The 18,480-nt window shown below is 45.3% G+C and overlaps 2 protein-coding genes across 4 annotated transcripts in view; both read left to right on the top strand.

The window, feature by feature from the left end:
- LOC142201101 (uncharacterized) overlaps positions 1-2,411 on the top strand; it is an 81,651-nt gene extending 79,240 nt beyond the window's left edge. Inside the window, exons 23-25 of the mRNA XM_075271929.1 lie at positions 446-538; positions 1,605-1,709; positions 2,394-2,411. Of these exons, the coding sequence (XP_075128030.1) occupies positions 446-538; positions 1,605-1,709; positions 2,394-2,411 (216 nt within the window). The remainder of the gene's footprint in view (positions 1-445; positions 539-1,604; positions 1,710-2,393) is intronic.
- The window catches only part of LOC142200973 (LIM zinc-binding domain-containing Nebulette), a 183,808-nt gene that overhangs the window by 160,192 nt on the left and 5,136 nt on the right, over positions 1-18,480 (top strand). The window contains exons 5-7 of one of the 3 annotated variants that reach the window (XM_075271748.1): positions 2,548-2,719; positions 3,187-3,279; positions 6,014-6,157. In XM_075271748.1, the coding sequence (XP_075127849.1) occupies positions 2,548-2,719; positions 3,187-3,279; positions 6,014-6,157 (409 nt within the window). The remainder of the gene's footprint in view (positions 1-2,547; positions 2,720-3,186; positions 3,280-6,013; positions 6,158-18,480) is intronic. The other 2 variants (XM_075271749.1, XM_075271750.1) reach the window with 2 other exon arrangements.

Consider the following 18,480-nt stretch of genomic DNA (forward strand, 5'->3'; position numbering starts at 1 on the left):
GAACCAAGAACATTTCAGCACGGCAAGAATCTACTCAAAGATTTGAACCTATTGTGTCGTGATTGTATGAGATTAGAAAAACATGTCTAGGTTCATCTAAAAATAGCGCCACCCATGTCCATAGGTTGAGTCTGGTATTGCAGCTTAACATTACTTGTTACAGCTGAGTTGCAATACCAGACATAACCAGTAAACAAGTGTGGCGCTGTTTCTGAAATGATTCTTATTCTAATCTCTTACCTCCTCTTTAACTAGTTACTCCAATCTAAAGAGGCATCTAAACCACAAGGCTCTGCCAGAATTGTAGTGGGATTTCAGCACCCGGACCCCCACTGATCAAACCTTCTAACATGTTTTCTGAAACTACAAGTACACTTGAAAGATCTTCACCCTAATGTCTATAGTTGATACAATTTTCTTATGCCGATTCTCGGTGTATTTTCAGGTCCTTTACAAGGAAAAGGTTGGCAAAGTCACATCGGTTGGTCTGACCCCAGAGATGGAGAGGGTTAAAAAGAACCAAGAAAACATTAGCTCGGCAAGTGTCATGGCCTGAGGTCTAGGTGGGGGGGAAGTGGTTGGATGACTTACTTAAATTGTGTTGGAGGTTTCCAGGTAGTCCTGAGCGGTTCACAATAGGCCAAATTCCCAAACCAAGACCTTCCTTGGATCTCAACTTTAATGGTAGACACCATTGGCCAGAAAATGTAACTTTTTTATGTGTTCGCTCTGAGCATTCTGAAGATGACTCTACATTCATTTACTAGAGACTAGAGATGAGCGAGTAGTATTCGATCGAGTAGGTATTCGATCGAATACTACGGTATTCGAAATACTCGTACTCGATCGAGTACCACTCGCTATTCGAATGGAAAAGTTCGATGCAGAACCAGCATTGATTGGCCGAATGCTATACAGTCGGCCAATCAACGCTGGTTCTTCTCCTACCTTTAGAAGTCTTCTCCGTGCAGCTTCCCCGAGGCGTCTTCCGGCTCTTCATTCACTATGCCAGGCATCGGGCCTGGGCAGAGCCGACTGTGCATGTCCGCTTGTAGTGCAGGCATGCGCAGTCGGCTCTGCCCAGGCCCGATGCCTGGCAGAGTGAATACGCTGCATGGAGAAGACTTCTCGGAGGATCCAGCCCGACCCTCACTCGTGGACTTGGTAAGTGTAATTTGATTGAACGTTGCCTACCCCTGAAACGAGCATTTTCCCCCCATAGACTATAATAGAGTTCGATATTCGATTCGAGTAGTTGAATATTGAGGGGCTACTTGAAACGAATATCGAATCTTGAACATTTTACTGTTCGCTCATCTCTACTGGAGACGTCTCCGACGTGACTATGACCTATCTATGACCACCTAGTCTATTATATTCGAGATGTCACAGCTCAACGTCCATTCCTTTATAGCATACTATGGTCTGGAGAATTTGGTATTTCTCCACCTGTCTGGTCCCACACGTTGCCTCCATCTTTACCTACAAGACCATATTCTAAGAAAGTAGAATTCCAGTATCTGTGTTCAGGAACCTGTTTTTCTACCTTGCGTTTATATTGCTTTTCCTCCTCTTCGTTCTTACATCTTCTTCTTTTCCTCCAGGTAAAGTACAGCAATGACTTACAGCAGATGAAAGGCAGACCTAGTGTAATTGTAGATACGCCAGAGCTGAGACATGTCAAAGAAACACAAAACAATATCTCAATGGTAGGAGGTCTCCGGCTTACACGACACAACTGCACTTTGCTTTGCTGTGTGACCCCCACCATAGAATGGAGATCTTGTGTATAATATCAGAACGTAATAAAGTCATTCTATTAACTTGTTGTGGATTTATTTTAATTTTTAATAACCTGCATGGAACTGAACCTGACACAATGTGAGTGTGATGGACACTGTGTGAACGTGCGCATGTCGGAGCCAATACTGTATATTGTCACATGTGCTGTTAATATGAGATTGTTTTCTGCACTGCATGCAATACAGCTAATCTTTATAATTGTATTGATGATGTTACTTCATATGATAGTGTTGCCACCTAGTGGCCTCCTATAGCTCAAAAAATTTGCCTTGATTTTCTTGAGACTTCTTTTTACATATGGAGAGAGGAGAGCTGTTGGAAAAAGACACACAAATAATTGCAGCTGCTACCAATGCACAGAAAAAACAGGCTCCTCCCCTTCCCCTCTCTGTAGACTTCTGTGTGAGGATTCTGTGAAGGAGGAGGAGGAGAGTAGTCTAATAAGTGGAGAAGGAAACAGATTTCTTTACTAAGATCCATTTATTTCACCTGTACTATATCTGAAAGTTGTTTCGATAATTGGAGTCCACTTTAAGCTTCCTAAAAAAAACTACAACAAATGACGGTTAAGAATTTTATCCACATTTCAGAAGAGGGAAAGTCATTGAACTTGAGATATTTTGTAAACTTTTTGCCAACACCTAAAAATTTCCTCTTTTCCCTTATGTTTGAGTTATGATGTCACACATCCTACAAGGTCCTGATATCTTTGTCCGTCACTTACCATGTTCTTTACTATTTTAGATAAAATATCACGAAGACTTTGAGAAGACAAAAGGCCGAGGCTTCACCTCGGTAGCAGATGATCCAGTGACAGAGAGAGTAAGGAAAAACACACAGGTTGTCAGCGACGCGGCCTACAAGGGCGTCCACCCCCACGTAGTGGAGATGGATCGGCGGCCAGGAATTGTTGTCGGTGAGTTTTTAGGGAAAACTTGGTGATTGGTCAACATTTACCTTGTAAACACTTCTTAGGTACAAACTAACTGTTATATTACCGTACAATGGTAATAGTATTTCTATTATATACATACAGTGGAGTCCGTCTACTGAGGAGGAACTGAGTACAGGCCCTGTATATACCGTATACTGTACACAATATCATCATACAACCTAAAAGCCTATAGAGCCACATAATACTTCCATATCGTGCCTAGATATTATCTATTAATACTAATACTACATAATATCATACTTAGAACTGCAGTGTTACGGTCAAGGTCGGGGTGGCCAAAATTTCCAAAGCTGTATCTCTTCCCCTCCAAGTTTTTTCGCCCCATCTTTCCTGCCATTGTTTTATTCCTTGTTGTCACTTCTCCCTCTCACTTTTCTTTCTTCCGTTTTTCCATTTCGCATCTCATGCTTGTTCTTTTCTCATCAAAGACCTTAAGGTTTGGCGCACTGACCCAGGTTCTATTTTCGACATTGACCCACTGGAGGACAATATTCAGTCTCGGAGCCTTCGTATGCTAACTGGTACAGCAGCTTGAGATCTTCTTACACCTGAAAGACAAGAAATGCAAAAAAAATACTAAACAAAGAAAGCAAAATCATTTCTGAGAATTGTGCGATAACGGCGAAGTGAAATGTATCTATTTCCTACTAACTAACACAGTTCACGGCGAGCAGTGTTTGACAATCTGTACTCACCTTTATGTAATAGGGGAAGGAATAAGGAATGGAATCAAGAAAAAGTATTGTGGAAGAAAGGAAGTTCCTTTATTTTCTTCCATCACGTCTCACTTCATTCCTTTTTCATTTATCCTTTACTTTCTTCTTTACTTTATTTCTAAGTTTCTCAGTTTCCTCTTCTTTTCCTTTCTTTTGTATTTTCTTCCTCCTTCATTTCCTTTTTACTTCTTCTTTCCTCCTCATTGATTTACATTCTTCCTCACTTTCTTCCTATCTGATTATCTTCTTCCCTTGCTACTTTATTTCCTTCATTTATTTTACTTTCTTCCTTCAATTGTTCTTCCTTCCTTTCTTATTTATTTCCTTCTTTATTTGTTTTCTTCTACATTCCTTCTTTCTTCACTTTATTTTTTCCTTTCTTCCATCTTCCTTGATTTGCTTATTTCAAATCTCATTCCTTCCTCATTTCCTTCTTTTCTCATTCCTTGATTCCTAATTTCCTCCATTCCTTTCTCATTGTCCTTTGTTTTAATCTCCTTCCTTTCTGATGTGTTTCTCTCCTCATTTTTCTTCTCCTTCTCCCCATTTCCTTCTTTCCACATTACCTTTTTCTTATTATTATTTTCCTCGGTTTTCCTTATTTTCTATTTCCATTTTCTTTCCTTCCTTGTTTCCTCATTTCTCTCCTCCCTTCTTCATTTCCTTAATGTTGTCTCCTCTTTCTCTTTTTTCTCCTCCTCATCATCTTCCCCTCTTTATTATCTATTTTTATCATTTTGTTTCTTTCTTTATATTATTCCTTCCTTATTTTTCTTCCCCCCTTACTCACTTCTCCCCTTCTTCCTTGCTTCTTTCCTCCTTTTTTTTCTCTCTTCCTCCCACTCATCCTTTTTCCTCTCACTTCTTTCCTTCTTTCCATCTTTGTTTCCTTTCTTCCTCCAAGTAAGTTTTATATAGTTTCAGTGGCGTAAATAAGAATGGCGGGGCTCCATGGCGAACTTTTGACATGGGCCCCCCCCCCCAAGAGGGGTACATGGACGTGCAGGTTGTATGTGAATAAGAGGGTGACATGGGGTGCAGGGTGTGTATAAGCAAGAGGGGGAATGGGAGTGCAAACTGTGTGCGAGCAAGAGGGTGATGTGGAGGAGGGAACCCCCCATTCTCTTGCTTACACACAGCCTGCACCCCCACGTCACCCTCTCTGCTCACACACCGCCTGCACGCCCATGTACCCCTCTTGCTCACATAGGGAGAAATTGGGGGTGCAGACTGTAAACAAGAGGGGTACATAGGTGTGCAGGCTGTGTGTGAGAATGTCAGGAATGGGGGTGCAGACTCTTCCTCACAGCCTGCAACCCATTCCCCCCATTGTACACTGACCCGTACAATCCGCCCACACAATACTTTGATTCTATCTTAGTGGGTTAAAGGACCTTTGATGACGTCATGTCACAAATCCTTAACTTACTAGCAAGGAAATAAGGTACCAGGGCTTGGGGACAGCAGGCAGGAGATAGAAGTTTCTCCTGCCTGCTGTTACTATGCAAGTGCCGGGAGCTAGGGGCCCGGACAGCAGGTGGCCCCAGCTTAGGTACAGTAGTGAAGCCAGCAATTGCAGCTGCTTTCCACTCCGCATCCATCTTCAGGCAGCCCCGGCGGTGCAGTAAATAGGGCCCATTACCTCCTGGAGTAACTCCAGGAGGTAACGGCCTATTTTAAAAAGATCTGCAGCAGTAGCAGCTGTCACCGGGCCCCCTAGTGTCCTGGGCCCTGTGGCAGCTGCTACTGCTGCTACCCCAGTAGTTACGTCCCTGGATAGTTTTGCAAAATATTTGACAATTTAACACCTATTAGGTGCCTTATAAGTGATTGTCCCACCAACAAATGACTAGTTATTTTAATCAAGTTTTATGTTAAACATACTTGTAAAGAATATATGGTGAGCATATATATATATATATATATATATATATATATATATATATATATATAATTGTTATTGTTATTATTATTATTTTAATCCAAAGAAATCCTGCAGTTCTGCCTCTGGCCACTAAGCTAAATAATATGTGTATAATTCCAGTTTTCCAGGAAATTTCCTTACAATAGTCATGTTGCTTATAAGTACACAGATGGTCACATCTATAAAGTACATGTAGGTAAGACACCAGTCACAATAGATCACAGCTTATCTACTCCCCTGTCTCCACAATGACCTCGCACAGGTCACAGAGCAGGCCTAGAGAATTCTCCCATGCAACTCAATAAGCTCTGCTCCAGACATTGTGTTTATGGGCATTCAAAAAAAGGAAATGGCTGATTAATTTAGGCTTAGTGGTAAGAGTAGAAATTGTAACATTTTTAGGATTAAAATACAGATAATAACTTAGAAGAATAAAAAAATATGTTTAACATAAAAATACAATTTAAACACTAGGTCTTTTTCTGGTGTTACTTTCCTTAAGATGCTGCTCATACGTCTCGATTTTGCTTTCTTTTTTCTGTTTTATACTATATCTTCAGTTTTATACTATATCTTTCCTCCCTGTTGGTCACTGGCATATTCCTTTCCTTGTAGAGAGAGCTAGTCTTGGTAACAGGCAGTCTTGTCACTCGGACAGGGCGGTCAGAGTCAGTCAGGCTGATGACAGGTCAGAAGCGTCTGAGATGAAGTCTAGTTTCTCTTACTACAGTGAGTGCACGAGAGCGTCTGATGAAGGAGGTAACAGTGTCACCGTGTGACCCCCCCATCCCTACTCCATGTTTAATAACCCCCTGTCTAAACCTCCTTGCCATAGTCTACCCCTGGCCCCAGTGATGGTTCAAGCTGTAACATTATGTAAAATCCTATTACTTTTATCATCTGGCCCCTCTGATATACTAAAAGACACATAGGTATCATTGGATCTAAGTTCTCCAGACTTGTTTTGGCCATAAAATAACTCTGGGACATTTTTCTTAGAGCCTTGTCTTATGTTGTCCCTCTATTATTCCTCCTGGAAATATATGATTACCTATGTACCTGAGGAGGTTCAGACAAGTTTGTTGTAATATACCTGGGATGGCTTCAAAAAGAACTTTCAACACCTCCACTAACCCAAGCTCTTTCTATTTTATTTTTATAAGGGTCTCCTTCACTGATATCCCCCGCCATTCCTGAGTAAATAGAGCAGTTAGTTTTGATGCCTGATATTTTAACTAGACTCTGTAATGTCCAATGGGTGGTCAAGGTGCAGATTCTGAGCTCTGACATTGTCTGTACTCTCTGACACTGATTGGAGTTTTGAATCACGCCCCCTTGCCTACAACTGCCTGATACCACCCACTTGACATTAGACACTCTAGTTAAGATTGCAGGCACCAAAACTACCTGCACTGATTGCTCAGGAATGACGGGGAGTACGGGAAAAATGTGTCGGAATCAGTGGATTGACACCTATTAAAGGATGCAAGAGCTGGAGTTGGTGGGGGTGGGGAAAGGTCCTCTTTAAGTATCACTGACACCTAACTGCTGTGCAGAGCTTCACTCGTAACACACTTTAACATAAAGGCTTGTGTGATATTGTCTAACATATATATGAATATTGCCCCCTACTGGAAATTCCATATTGCAAGTCCTCAAGGAGTTTGAAGACAAGTCTATAGGCTGAGTATATTTCGTACAGGTCCCAGACTTCTAATATTCTTTATTACTTTTAGTTGGGATGTATTATTCCTTATACTATACTCCAGCTGTTGCATAGAATTGGGAAATCCTTTCAAAAACAAACTTGTACAGACTGAGTGTAAGGGAATTACTAGTTGTGCAATTCCCTAGGCTGCTGCTGGAACAATGGAAGAAGGGAAAGACAGAGACAGTGAGCCCTAAACTGGACCCAGCCCTTGTCCCTATTTGTCACAACTGTCCTAATGACAGGGACAACTGGGCGGCAATCCCTTCTATGAATAAGTGTCGCATAGAACAAGACAAGACAAACAACACAAAAGCAGAGTCCGCAAGCCAAAGGGTCAGTAACAGTTGAGCAGCGCAGTACAGAATCAAAATCTGAGAGAATAGTCAAAGGGGTAGCAGAGGTCAGAAGTCAGAATACAATAATAGCTGAAAGAGGAGCTAAGCAGGGACAAAATCTCAGGACAGAGTCACAATAGCCAGCAAGCCTGTGTGGGCTGATGACCTGTATATAGGAAGTCCAGAACCTGCCCCAGACTTGACTGGCAGACAGGCTGTCAATCACACATGCAAGGCTAAGATGAACTATCAACATAGGGAAACAAGGTGCAGGAGATGGGTGTGGTGGAAATTCAGTGTTCAGACAGAGCAACAAAAATCTCTCAGCAAAGAATCAGATTGGACACACCTCCTGCACTGCAGCGTTTGACCAGAGGGTGGCGCAGAGACCAGAACAGGTAGAGACTAGAGATGAGCGAACAGTGTTCTATCGAACTCATGTTCGATCGGATATTAGGCTGTTCGGCATGTTCGAATCGAATCGAACACCGCGTGGTAAAGTGCGCCATTACTCGATTCCCCTCCCACCTTCCCTGGCGCCTTTTTTGCTCCAATAACAGCGCAGGGTAGGTGGGACAGGAACTACGACACCGGTGACGTTGAAAAAAGTAGGCAAAACCCATTGGCTGCCGAAAACATGTGACCTCTAATTTAAAAGAACAGCGCCGCCCAGCTTCGCGTCATTCTGAGCTTGCAATTCACCGAGGACGGAGGTTTCCGTCCAGTTAGCTAGGGGTTAGATTCTGGGTAGGCAGGGACAGGCTAGGATAGGAAGGAGAAGACAACCAACAGCTCTTATAAGAGCTAAATTCCAGGGAGAAGCTTGTCAGTGTAACGTGGCACTGACGGGCTCAATCGCCGCAACCCAGCTTTCCCAGGATCCTGAATGGAATACACTGTCAGTGTATTCCCGTATACCCGATATATACCCCCGATACCCGTTCCAACGGTGTGCCCCCCCACCTTCACCCCAGAAATACCCTGCAAGTCCCCTAGCAATAGAATTGGGGCTATATACACCCACTATTTTTGCTACTGCCATATAGTGCCATTGTCTGACTGGGAATTCAAAGAATATATTGGGCTTACATATAACTTCAATTCCAGGGAGAAGCTTGTCAGTGTAACGTGGCACTGACGGGCTCAATCGCCGCAACCCAGCTTTCCCAGGATCCTGAATGGAACACACTGACAGTGTATTCCCGTATACCCCATATATACACCCCAAATCCCCGTTCCAACGGTGTGCCCCCCCACCTTCACCTCAGAAATACCCTGCAAGTCCCCTAGCAATAGAATTGGGGCTATATACACCCACAATTTTTGCTACTGGTATATAGTGCCATTGTCTGACTGGGAATTCAAAGAATATATGGGGGTTACGTGCACCCACAATTTTTAATACTGGTATATAGTGCCATTGTCTGACTGGGAATTCAAAGAATATATGGGGGTTACGTGCACCCACAATTTTTAATACTGGTATATAGTGCCATTGTCTGACTGGGAATTCAAAGAATATATGGGGGTTATGTGCACCCACAATTTTTAATACTGCTATACAGTGCCATTGTCTGACTGGGAATTCAAAGAATATATGGGGGTTATGTGCACCCACAATTTTTAATACTGGTATATAGTGCCATTGTCTGACTGGGAATTCAAAGAATATATGGGGGTTACGTGCACCCACAATTTTTAATACTGCTATACAGTGCCATTGTCTGACTGGGAATTCAAAGAATATATGGGGGTTATGTGCACCCACAATTTCTACTACTGGTATACAGTGCCATTGTCTGACTGGGAATTCAAAGAATATATTGGGGTGACGTGCACCCACAATTTTTGCTACTGCTATACAGTTCCATTGTCTCACTGGGAATTCAAAGAATATATGGGGGTTATGTGCACCCACAATTTTTAATACTGGTATACAGTGCCATTGTCTGACTGGGAATTCAAAGAATATATGGGGGTTATGTGCACCCACAATTTTTAATACTGGTATACAGTGCCATTGTCTGACTGGGAATTCAAAGAATATATGGGGGTTATGTGCACCCACAATTTTTACTACTGGTATACAGTGCCATTGTCTAACTGGGAATTCAAAGAATATATTGGGGTGACGTGCACCCACAATTTTTGCTACTGCTATACAGTTCCATTGTCTCACTGGGAATTCAAAGAATATATGGGGGTTATGTGCACCCACAATTTTTAATACTGGTATACAGTGCCATTGTCTGACTGGGAATTCAAAGAATATATGGGGGTTATGTGCACCCACAATTTTTAATACTGGTATATAGTGCCATTGTCTGACTGGGAATTCAAAGAATATATGGGGGTTACGTGCACCCACAATTTTTAATACTGGTATACAGTGCCATTGTCTGACTGGGAATTCAAAGAATATATGGGGGTTATGTGCACCCACAATTTTTAATACTGGTATACAGTGCCATTGTCTGACTGGGAATTCAAAGAATATATGGGGGTTACGTGCACCCACAATTTTTAATACTGGTATACAGTGCCATTGTCTGACTGGGAATTCAAAGAATATATGGGGGTTATGTGCACCCACAATTTTTAATACTGGTATACAGTGCCATTGTCTGACTGGGAATTCAAAGAATATATGGGGGTTATGTGCACCCACAATTTTTACTACTGGTATACAGTGCCATTGTCTAACTGGGAATTCAAAGAATATATTGGGGTGACGTGCACCCACAATTTTTGCTACTGCTATACAGTTCCATTGTCTCACTGGGAATTCAAAGAATATATGGGGGTTATGTGCACCCACAATTTTTAATACTGGTATACAGTGCCATTGTCTGACTGGGAATTCAAAGAATATATGGGGGTTATGTGCACCCACAATTTTTAATACTGGTATACAGTGCCATTGTCTGACTGGGAATTCAAAGAATATATGGGGGTTATGTGCACCCACAATTTTTAATACTGGTATACAGTGCCATTGTCTGACTGGGAATTCAAAGAATATATGGGGGTTACGTGCACCCACAATTTTTAATACTGCTATACAGTGCCATTGTCTGACTGGGAATTCAAAGAATATATGGGGGTTATGTGCACCCACAATTTTTAATACTGGTATACAGTGCCATTGTCTGACTGGGAATTCAAAGAATATATGGGGGTTATGTGCACCCACAATTTTTACTACTGGTATACAGTGCCATTGTCTAACTGGGAATTCAAAGAATATATTGGGGTGACGTGCACCCACAATTTTTGCTACTGCTATACAGTTCCATTGTCTGACTGGGAATTCAAAGAATATATGGGGGTTATGTGCACCCACAATTTTTACTACTGGTATACAGTGCCATTGTCTGACTGGGAATTCAAAGAATATATGGGGGTTATGTGCACCCACAATTTTTAATACTGGTATACAGTGCCATTGTCTGACTGGGAATTCAAAGAATATATGGGGGTTACGTGCACCCACAATTTTTAATACTGCTATACAGTGCCATTGTCTGACTGGGAATTCAAAGAATATATGGGGGTTATGTGCACCCACAATTTTTAATACTGGTATACAGTGCCATTGTCTGACTGGGAATTCAAAGAATATATGGGGGTTATGTGCACCCACAATTTTTACTACTGGTATACAGTGCCATTGTCTAACTGGGAATTCAAAGAATATATTGGGGTGACGTGCACCCACAATTTTTGCTACTGCTATACAGTTCCATTGTCTCACTGGGAATTCAAAGAATATATGGGGGTTATGTGCACCCACAATTTTTAATACTGGTATACAGTGCCATTGTCTGACTGGGAATTCAAAGAATATATGGGGGTTATGTGCACCCACAATTTTTAATACTGGTATATAGTGCCATTGTCTGACTGGGAATTCAAAGAATATATGGGGGTTACGTGCACCCACAATTTTTAATACTGGTATACAGTGCCATTGTCTGACTGGGAATTCAAAGAATATATGGGGGTTATGTGCACCCACAATTTTTAATACTGGTATACAGTGCCATTGTCTGACTGGGAATTCAAAGAATATATGGGGGTTACGTGCACCCACAATTTTTAATACTGGTATATAGTGCCATTGTCTGACTGGGAATTCAAAGAATATATGGGGGTTACGTGCACCCACAATTTTTAATACTGCTATACAGTGCCATTGTCTGAGTGGGAATTCAAAGAATATATGGGGGTTATGTGCACCCACAATTTTTAATACTGGTATATAGTGCCATTGTCTGACTGGGAATTCAAAGAATATATGGGGGTTATGTGCACCCACAATTTTTAATACTGGTATACAGTGCCATTGTCTCACTGGGAATTCCACAAATAATTTGGGGATTCATTCACCCTACATCTCAGGCTCTTGCCATATTCACCCAGGTTGTCAGTGCTGCACCAGCTCGTTCCCAGACAGCTCGGCCCGAAAAACGCGTTACCTATATAGAGGATTTGGACAATGAAGGCAACATGTTCTAAATCTAATGTCTGCACCTTCTCCAGAATTAAAATAAAGGCAGCGTTTAACTTTCAAATAGCACTGCACAAAGGAAGAGCTTATCAGCTTGTCTCATGACATGCTACTGAAAAGTTTCATTTGTGTATCTTAATGTAAATATAGTTGTATAAGCTTTTTGGGTTTTAGGCACTGCCAAGTTATTTATTACCACCCACTCCCTTATAATGATGATGACGCCAAAGTCACTGTGGGTGTTCAGAGCTCACAGCTTTGGGTGACATTTGTCTTGCTCTCTGTCGGTACCAGCTGTCTTTTTGGATACCGTAAAGTTATGTTGACTTTATTAACAGCTATAGAAGCTTTAGCCAGGTTGTGATGGTGTGTAACCCTAACAACACTAAGTGGGATACACATTAATAGTCAGTCTATGTACGCTAAACGTATCACTGAAGTAATTTTTTTTCCCTCTCCCCTAATATAAGAAAGGAACAGACATTAGACCTAGACCGGGGTTCGAGGCTTGAAAAAATCCAGTATTATTTGTTCTTCATGATGTGAAATATGTGTTGAAAAGCAACCCAAGATGAAGTCAGCCATGTGTGCCAGTGTGTTACTTGGCATGCCTTTGCTGGCCCCAACTGTAAGGGTCACTCTCCATTTCCTCCATTTTCCACTCCCCTTCACACCATTTGTGGTGAAGCAATGGGATGCACTGAAGTGCACCCTCTAGCCTCGTGTGGGATAGGGACATCAGATGCCACTCCAACCCCCTCGTCTTCCTCCGCCAGCCAACGGTGCGAAGATGAGAGGAGTGTGCTCTGAATGTTTTCTGCCTAGCAGAGGCTAGTTCTCACTTACGAAAATGGCCCCACTTTGACCTGTATATCAGGCACAATGGTGTAGGTTTCAAAGAAACATGGCACCAACAAGTTGGAAAACGTGGGCCATGCGTGGACCGTGTTTGAGTCTGGCAAGCTCCAGATCTGCTACCAGGTTCCAGCCATTATCACAGGCGCAAAAATGCCAGGCCCCAGGTGTAGCAGGGAAAAAAAAATGCCATCTCAGCCAGGATGGCATCCCTGACCTCGGAGGCACTGTGCTGTCTGTCCCCCAAGCTGATCAGTTTCAGCACGGCCTACTGACATCTCCCCATGCCAGTGTTACAGTGTTTTCCGCTAGTAGCTGGGGTGGAGGTTGCAGCTTCGTAGGGTTTCAGTCTACTCCTGCCATGGCCTGGGAGAGGAGATAGGCCACCCCAGTTTGCACCCGGGGAACAGACTCCACCACATTCACCCTGCCTGTCATTAAAGATAAGCACTGCAGCATCCCTGACCACAGGCGCTTGTCCATGTGTCGGTGGTCAAGTGGACCTTGCAGCAAAGCGCAGAGCTCTGGGCCCGACTGATGTTATGGGACACATGCAGGCGCAAGGCAGAGACAGCACACCAAGAGAAGTAGTAACGGCTAGGCCCAGCATAGGGAGGTGCCCCAGCTGCCATCTGCTGACGGAAGGCCTGGGTCTCCAGAAGCATAAACAAACACCAACATCTCCAGGGCCAGCAGTTTATCGATGAGGCTGTTACAGGCTTGGGCATGGGGGTGGGTTGTATTGTACTTCTGCCTGCAATGAAAAGCTTGGGAAATGTGGAGTGGCTGGGAAGAGGCGCATGATGGTGCAGGCCAAAAGGGCGCATGAGGGTGAACTCCCCAATGTGTCAGAGATAGGTGTGTAGGTGTCCTTGCATCATATACTTGCACCATATTTGGCTTTGGAAGTTAATTTTGTGCCAAAAAGTGGTTAAGACAGCGATCCCTCAGCTACTCCCGTTACACTGTCTATTGAAGTTACCATCTGTGGAAGTGGACCACCATTTCTAAGATCCCAAAGGAAGCAGGCAAGAGATGTGCAGTTCAGAAAAAAAGATGAGAAAATAAGTTTAGGCTGTAGAGCACAGAGGGATCGGAGAGGACAGAGCTGGTGTCGGCCAGGTATTCCCACAACATGCGCCTATACTTGTCCCTCCTGGTGACACTAGGCCCCTGAGTGGCAGTAATTTGTCCAGGGGGGCCATTAACGTGTTCCAGACCTAGGAATAAGTCTTCCAACAGGGTAGAGTTTTGCATGCCTTTGCTTCTACCCACTGTTTTTGCTGCTTAGCTTCCCTCCACATCTACTCTGCTTTCACCCCTAAACATCACCCCAGTTTATGCCTTTGCTTCTACCCAGGTTTTTTGTTGATTTAGCTTCCCTCTACATCTACACTGCTTTAGCCCCTAGACATCACCCCTGTCCATGTGGGGTCGGTGGCCTCGTCATCCACCAACTCCTCTTCCAATTGCGCACTGCCCCCTTACTGCAAACCGCACATGACCACAGCTTGCCTTGATGGCAACTGTGTCTCATGATCCCCACTTAGGTCCAGACAAGTCGGTGGCGGGTCCAAAACCCCAAAATTGGAAGGAAATGGCAGATGCTGCAGTATTTCTAACACCTGTTCCTGGTGCTCGGGCCTGGTCTGTGTTGTACCCTGCACCCTGCTTAACGCATCTGCCATATCCGAAGTTGTGCTGAGCGCATGCTAATGTTTCGTGTCCAGTGCAATGGATGGGATGGGATTTCACATAAGTCTGCCACCCATGGCCACTCATGGTTGAGCAACTGAGGGAGTTGACTTTGACGAACCCGAGGGTTTTGGAGTTGGAACTACATCAAAGGTCTGTGCTGCTCACACACTCTGCTCAACACATGATATGTTTAGTGCCAGCAGTGTGGAGACGTCGCACAACAGCCGTTGTTCCAGCAGGTACAGGCGTTGTAGGAGTGCATAGAGGCTAGCAGCGGCAACTATACACTTTAAAAACTATCCGCACAAGCGCCACACTTTCACCAGTAGCTCAGGAACATTGGGGTACCTTTTTCAAAAGATTAGCAGCAATGAGTTAAAAACGTGGCCCAGGCATGGAATATGTTGCAGGCTGCCAAGCTACAGAGCCAATCCCAGGTTACGGCCATTATCACACATGACAACATGCCTGGGCCCAGGTGCAGTGGCAAAAACCACATTGCCGTCTCATCGAGGATGGCATGACTCACTTTGTAGGCAGTGTGCTGTCTGGCCCCCAAGCTGATGAGCTTCAGCACGGCCCGCTGACGTCTCCCCACACCAGTGTTGCAGCGTTTCCAGCTCGTAGCTGGGGTCAATTTAACAGCGGAGGAGGGTGGTGTTTCAGCCCTCCTCCCAGGAATGTTGTGTGGGGAGACAAGTCAGGCCACCACATTTTGCGACCCGGTCCACGCCTCAACTACATTCAACCACTGTGCCCAAATTGAAAGGTAGCGTCCCTGTCCGCATGCACTTGTCCATTCGTAACTGGTCACATGGAACTTTAGGGCTAAGCGCTGAATTTAGGGACCGCCTCATGTTTGGGGGAAAGTGCTGGTGTGGACGGCACAGTGCGGTGGCGCAGTAGACACTCTGCCCAAAAAGGGCAGAGTGTCCCCCAGCCGGGATTCCAACATCTCCTGGGCCAGATTTCTTGAGATGAGGCCGTTGAAGCCTTGGGCATGTGGGTGGGTTGCGCTGTACTTTAGCATGAAATGAAAGGCTTGGGAGATGGGGAGTTGATGGGAAGAGGCGCATGATGGCGCGGGCAAAAGGAGAAATGGCAGGAAAAGGTGAGGATAAGGGTGAACTCCCCAAAGTGTCAGAGGCAGATGTGGAGGTGTCCTGGCTCCTGGTCTGGACTGCAGCGCCAGCCCTGTCAACAGTGGAAGAGGCAGTGGCCGCCAGGCCAAACGACGATTATCCTGCGCTTGCTCTCACCCACTGAGCCCAGGGCTTGCCTTCCAAATGATGGCACCCGCAAGAGGTGGTGAGATTCCTCTCCGCAGATCTCCAAACCATCTTGGACTTGCAAATTGCACTAAATTTGTCATGTAACTGACATGTATATGATGAGTCTATCCATTGTCTGTTCATTTTGGTGAAAGTCAGCCTGTCAGCTGACAGACAGCTGTGCTTGTCAGTGATGATGTCACCGGCTGCTTGTACCCCCAGTTTTTGCTGCTTAGCTTGCCTCCACATCCACACTGCTTTTGCCCCTACACATCACCCCTATCCATGCCTGTGCCTCTAGCCATAAGTCTGCCACCCATGGAAACTCATGGTGCAGAAAGTGAGGGAGCTGACTCTGAGGAACCCTTGGGTTTTGTAGCTGGTACTCCATCAAAGGTCTCTGCTGCTCACACACCCTGCTGAACATACGGTATCTAGGGTTAGAGCGTGTGGTGACCTCGCACAACAGTAGGTGCTTCAGGCAGATGTAGGCCTTGCTGGAGTGTATTGCGGCTAGCTCCAGGTACTGTAGACTTGGGAAAGTGGGTGTCCAAGTGCCGCACTTTCACCCTTAGCTCAGCTAATTTGGGGTATGTTTTTAAAGATCATTGCACCACTACATTGAACATGTGGGCCAGGCATGGAACGTGTTGGAGGCTGGCAAGCTCCAGAGCCCTCCAACAAGCTAAAAAACCTGGCCCCAGGGGCAGCGGGGATAAACAAATTGCCATCTCATCCAGGATGGCATCCCTGACCTCAGAGGCAGTGTGCTGTCCGTCTCCCAAGCTGATGAGCTTCAGCCCAGCCTGCTGACGTCTCCCCACACCAGTGTTGCAGCGTTTTCAGCTCGTAGCTGGGGTAAATCTAACAGCGGAGGAGGAGGAGGGTGGTGTTTCAGCCCTCCTCCCAGGAATGTTTTGTGGGGAAACAAGTCAGGAAAATTCTTGAAACGGGAGAGTTTTGCATCTTTGCCCTTGCTGCCTATGGACATCCCTTTGCCTCTAGCCACCATTTTCCCTGCTTTGCTTGCCTCCAAATCCACACTGCTTTTGCCCCTAGACATCACCCCAGTCCATGCCTTAGCTTGTACCCCCAGTTTTTCCTGCTTAGCTTGCCTCCACATCCACACTGCTTTTGCCCCTAGACATCACCCCAGTCCATGCCTTAGCTTGTATCCCCAGTTTTTCCTGCTTAGCTTGCCTCCACATCCACACTGCTTTTGCCCCTAGACATCACCCCAGTCCATGCCTTAGCTTGTACCCCCAGTTTTTCCTGCTTAGCTTGCCTCCACATCCACACTGCTTTTGCCCCTAGACATCATCCCTATCCATGCCTCTTCCCCTAGCCATAACTCTGCCACCCCTGGAAACTCATGGTGCAGAAACTTTGGTTGCTGACTTTGAGGAACCCTTGGGTTTTGTAGATGGAACTCCATCAAAGGTCTGTGCAGCTCACACACCCTGCTCAAGATATGGTATTGTAGGGTTTCAGCGTGTGTGAATGACGGACAACAGCCTGTGTTTGGACAGATGTAGGCCTTGCTAGAGTGTTTTTAGGCTAGCAGCGACTCCTGTGCACTTGCAAAAGTGGGCGCACAAGCGCCGCATTTTCAACAGTAGCTTCGGTACATTTGGGTATGTTTTTAAAAAACTTTGCACCACTAGGTTAGACGTGGGCCAAACATGGAACGTGTTGGAGGCTGGCAAGCTCCAGAGCCGCTACCAGGTTCCAGCCATTATCACAGGCGTAAAAATGCCAGGCCCCAGGTGTAGCAGGGAAAAAAAAATGCCATCTCAGCCAGGATGGCATCCCTGACCTCGGAGGCACTGTGCTGTCTGTCCCCCAAGCTGATGAGCTTCAGCACCGCCTGCTGACGTCTCCCCACACCAGTGTTTTAGCGTTTGCCGCTAGTAGCTGTGGTGGAGGTTGCAGCGTCGTAGGGTTTCAGTCTACTCCTGCCATGAATTTTGGCCTGGGAGAGGAGATAGGCCACCCCAGTTTGCACCCGGGGAACAGACTCCACCACATTCACCCTGCCTGTCATTAAAGATAAGCACTGCAGCATCCCTGACCACAGGCGCTTGTCCAAGTGTCGGTGGTCAAGTGGACCTTGCAGCAAAGCGCGGAACTAAGGGCCCACCTGATGTTGAGTGACACGTGCTGGTGCAAGGCGGGGACGCCACACCGGGAGAAGTTGAGACGGCTAGGGACGGCATAGTGAGGTGCCACAGTTGCCATCAGGTCCGGGAAGGCGGGAGTTTCAACAAGCCGGAACGCCAACCTCTCCTGGGCCAGCAGTTTAGCGATGTTGGCGTTCTAGGCTTGCGTGGGTGGGTGGTTAGCGGTGTATTTCTGCCGGCGCTCCAATGTATGAGAGATGGTGGGTTGTTGTAAAGAAGCGCCTGATGGTGCCTTTGATGGTGCAGGAGAAGGAGATAAGACAGAAACAGGGGAGGATGAGGGAGAAGTCAACAAAGTGGCGGAGGCAGATGAAGTGATGTCCTGGCTCGTCCTCTGGAGTGCATCGCCAGCACTGTGAGCAGAGGCAGTGGCATGAACGGCGGGCGACGTTTGTCCTGCCGTTGCTGCCTGCCACTGATTCCATTGCTTGGATTCCAAATGACGGTGCATTGAAGTGGTGGACAGGTTGCTCTTCTCAGGGCCCCTACTCGATTTCGAGAGGCAAATTGTGTAGACGACAC

The sequence above is a fragment of the Leptodactylus fuscus genome, chromosome 4 (genome assembly GCF_031893055.1).
Source record: "Leptodactylus fuscus isolate aLepFus1 chromosome 4, aLepFus1.hap2, whole genome shotgun sequence".
Taxonomy (NCBI): Eukaryota; Metazoa; Chordata; class Amphibia; order Anura; family Leptodactylidae; genus Leptodactylus; species Leptodactylus fuscus.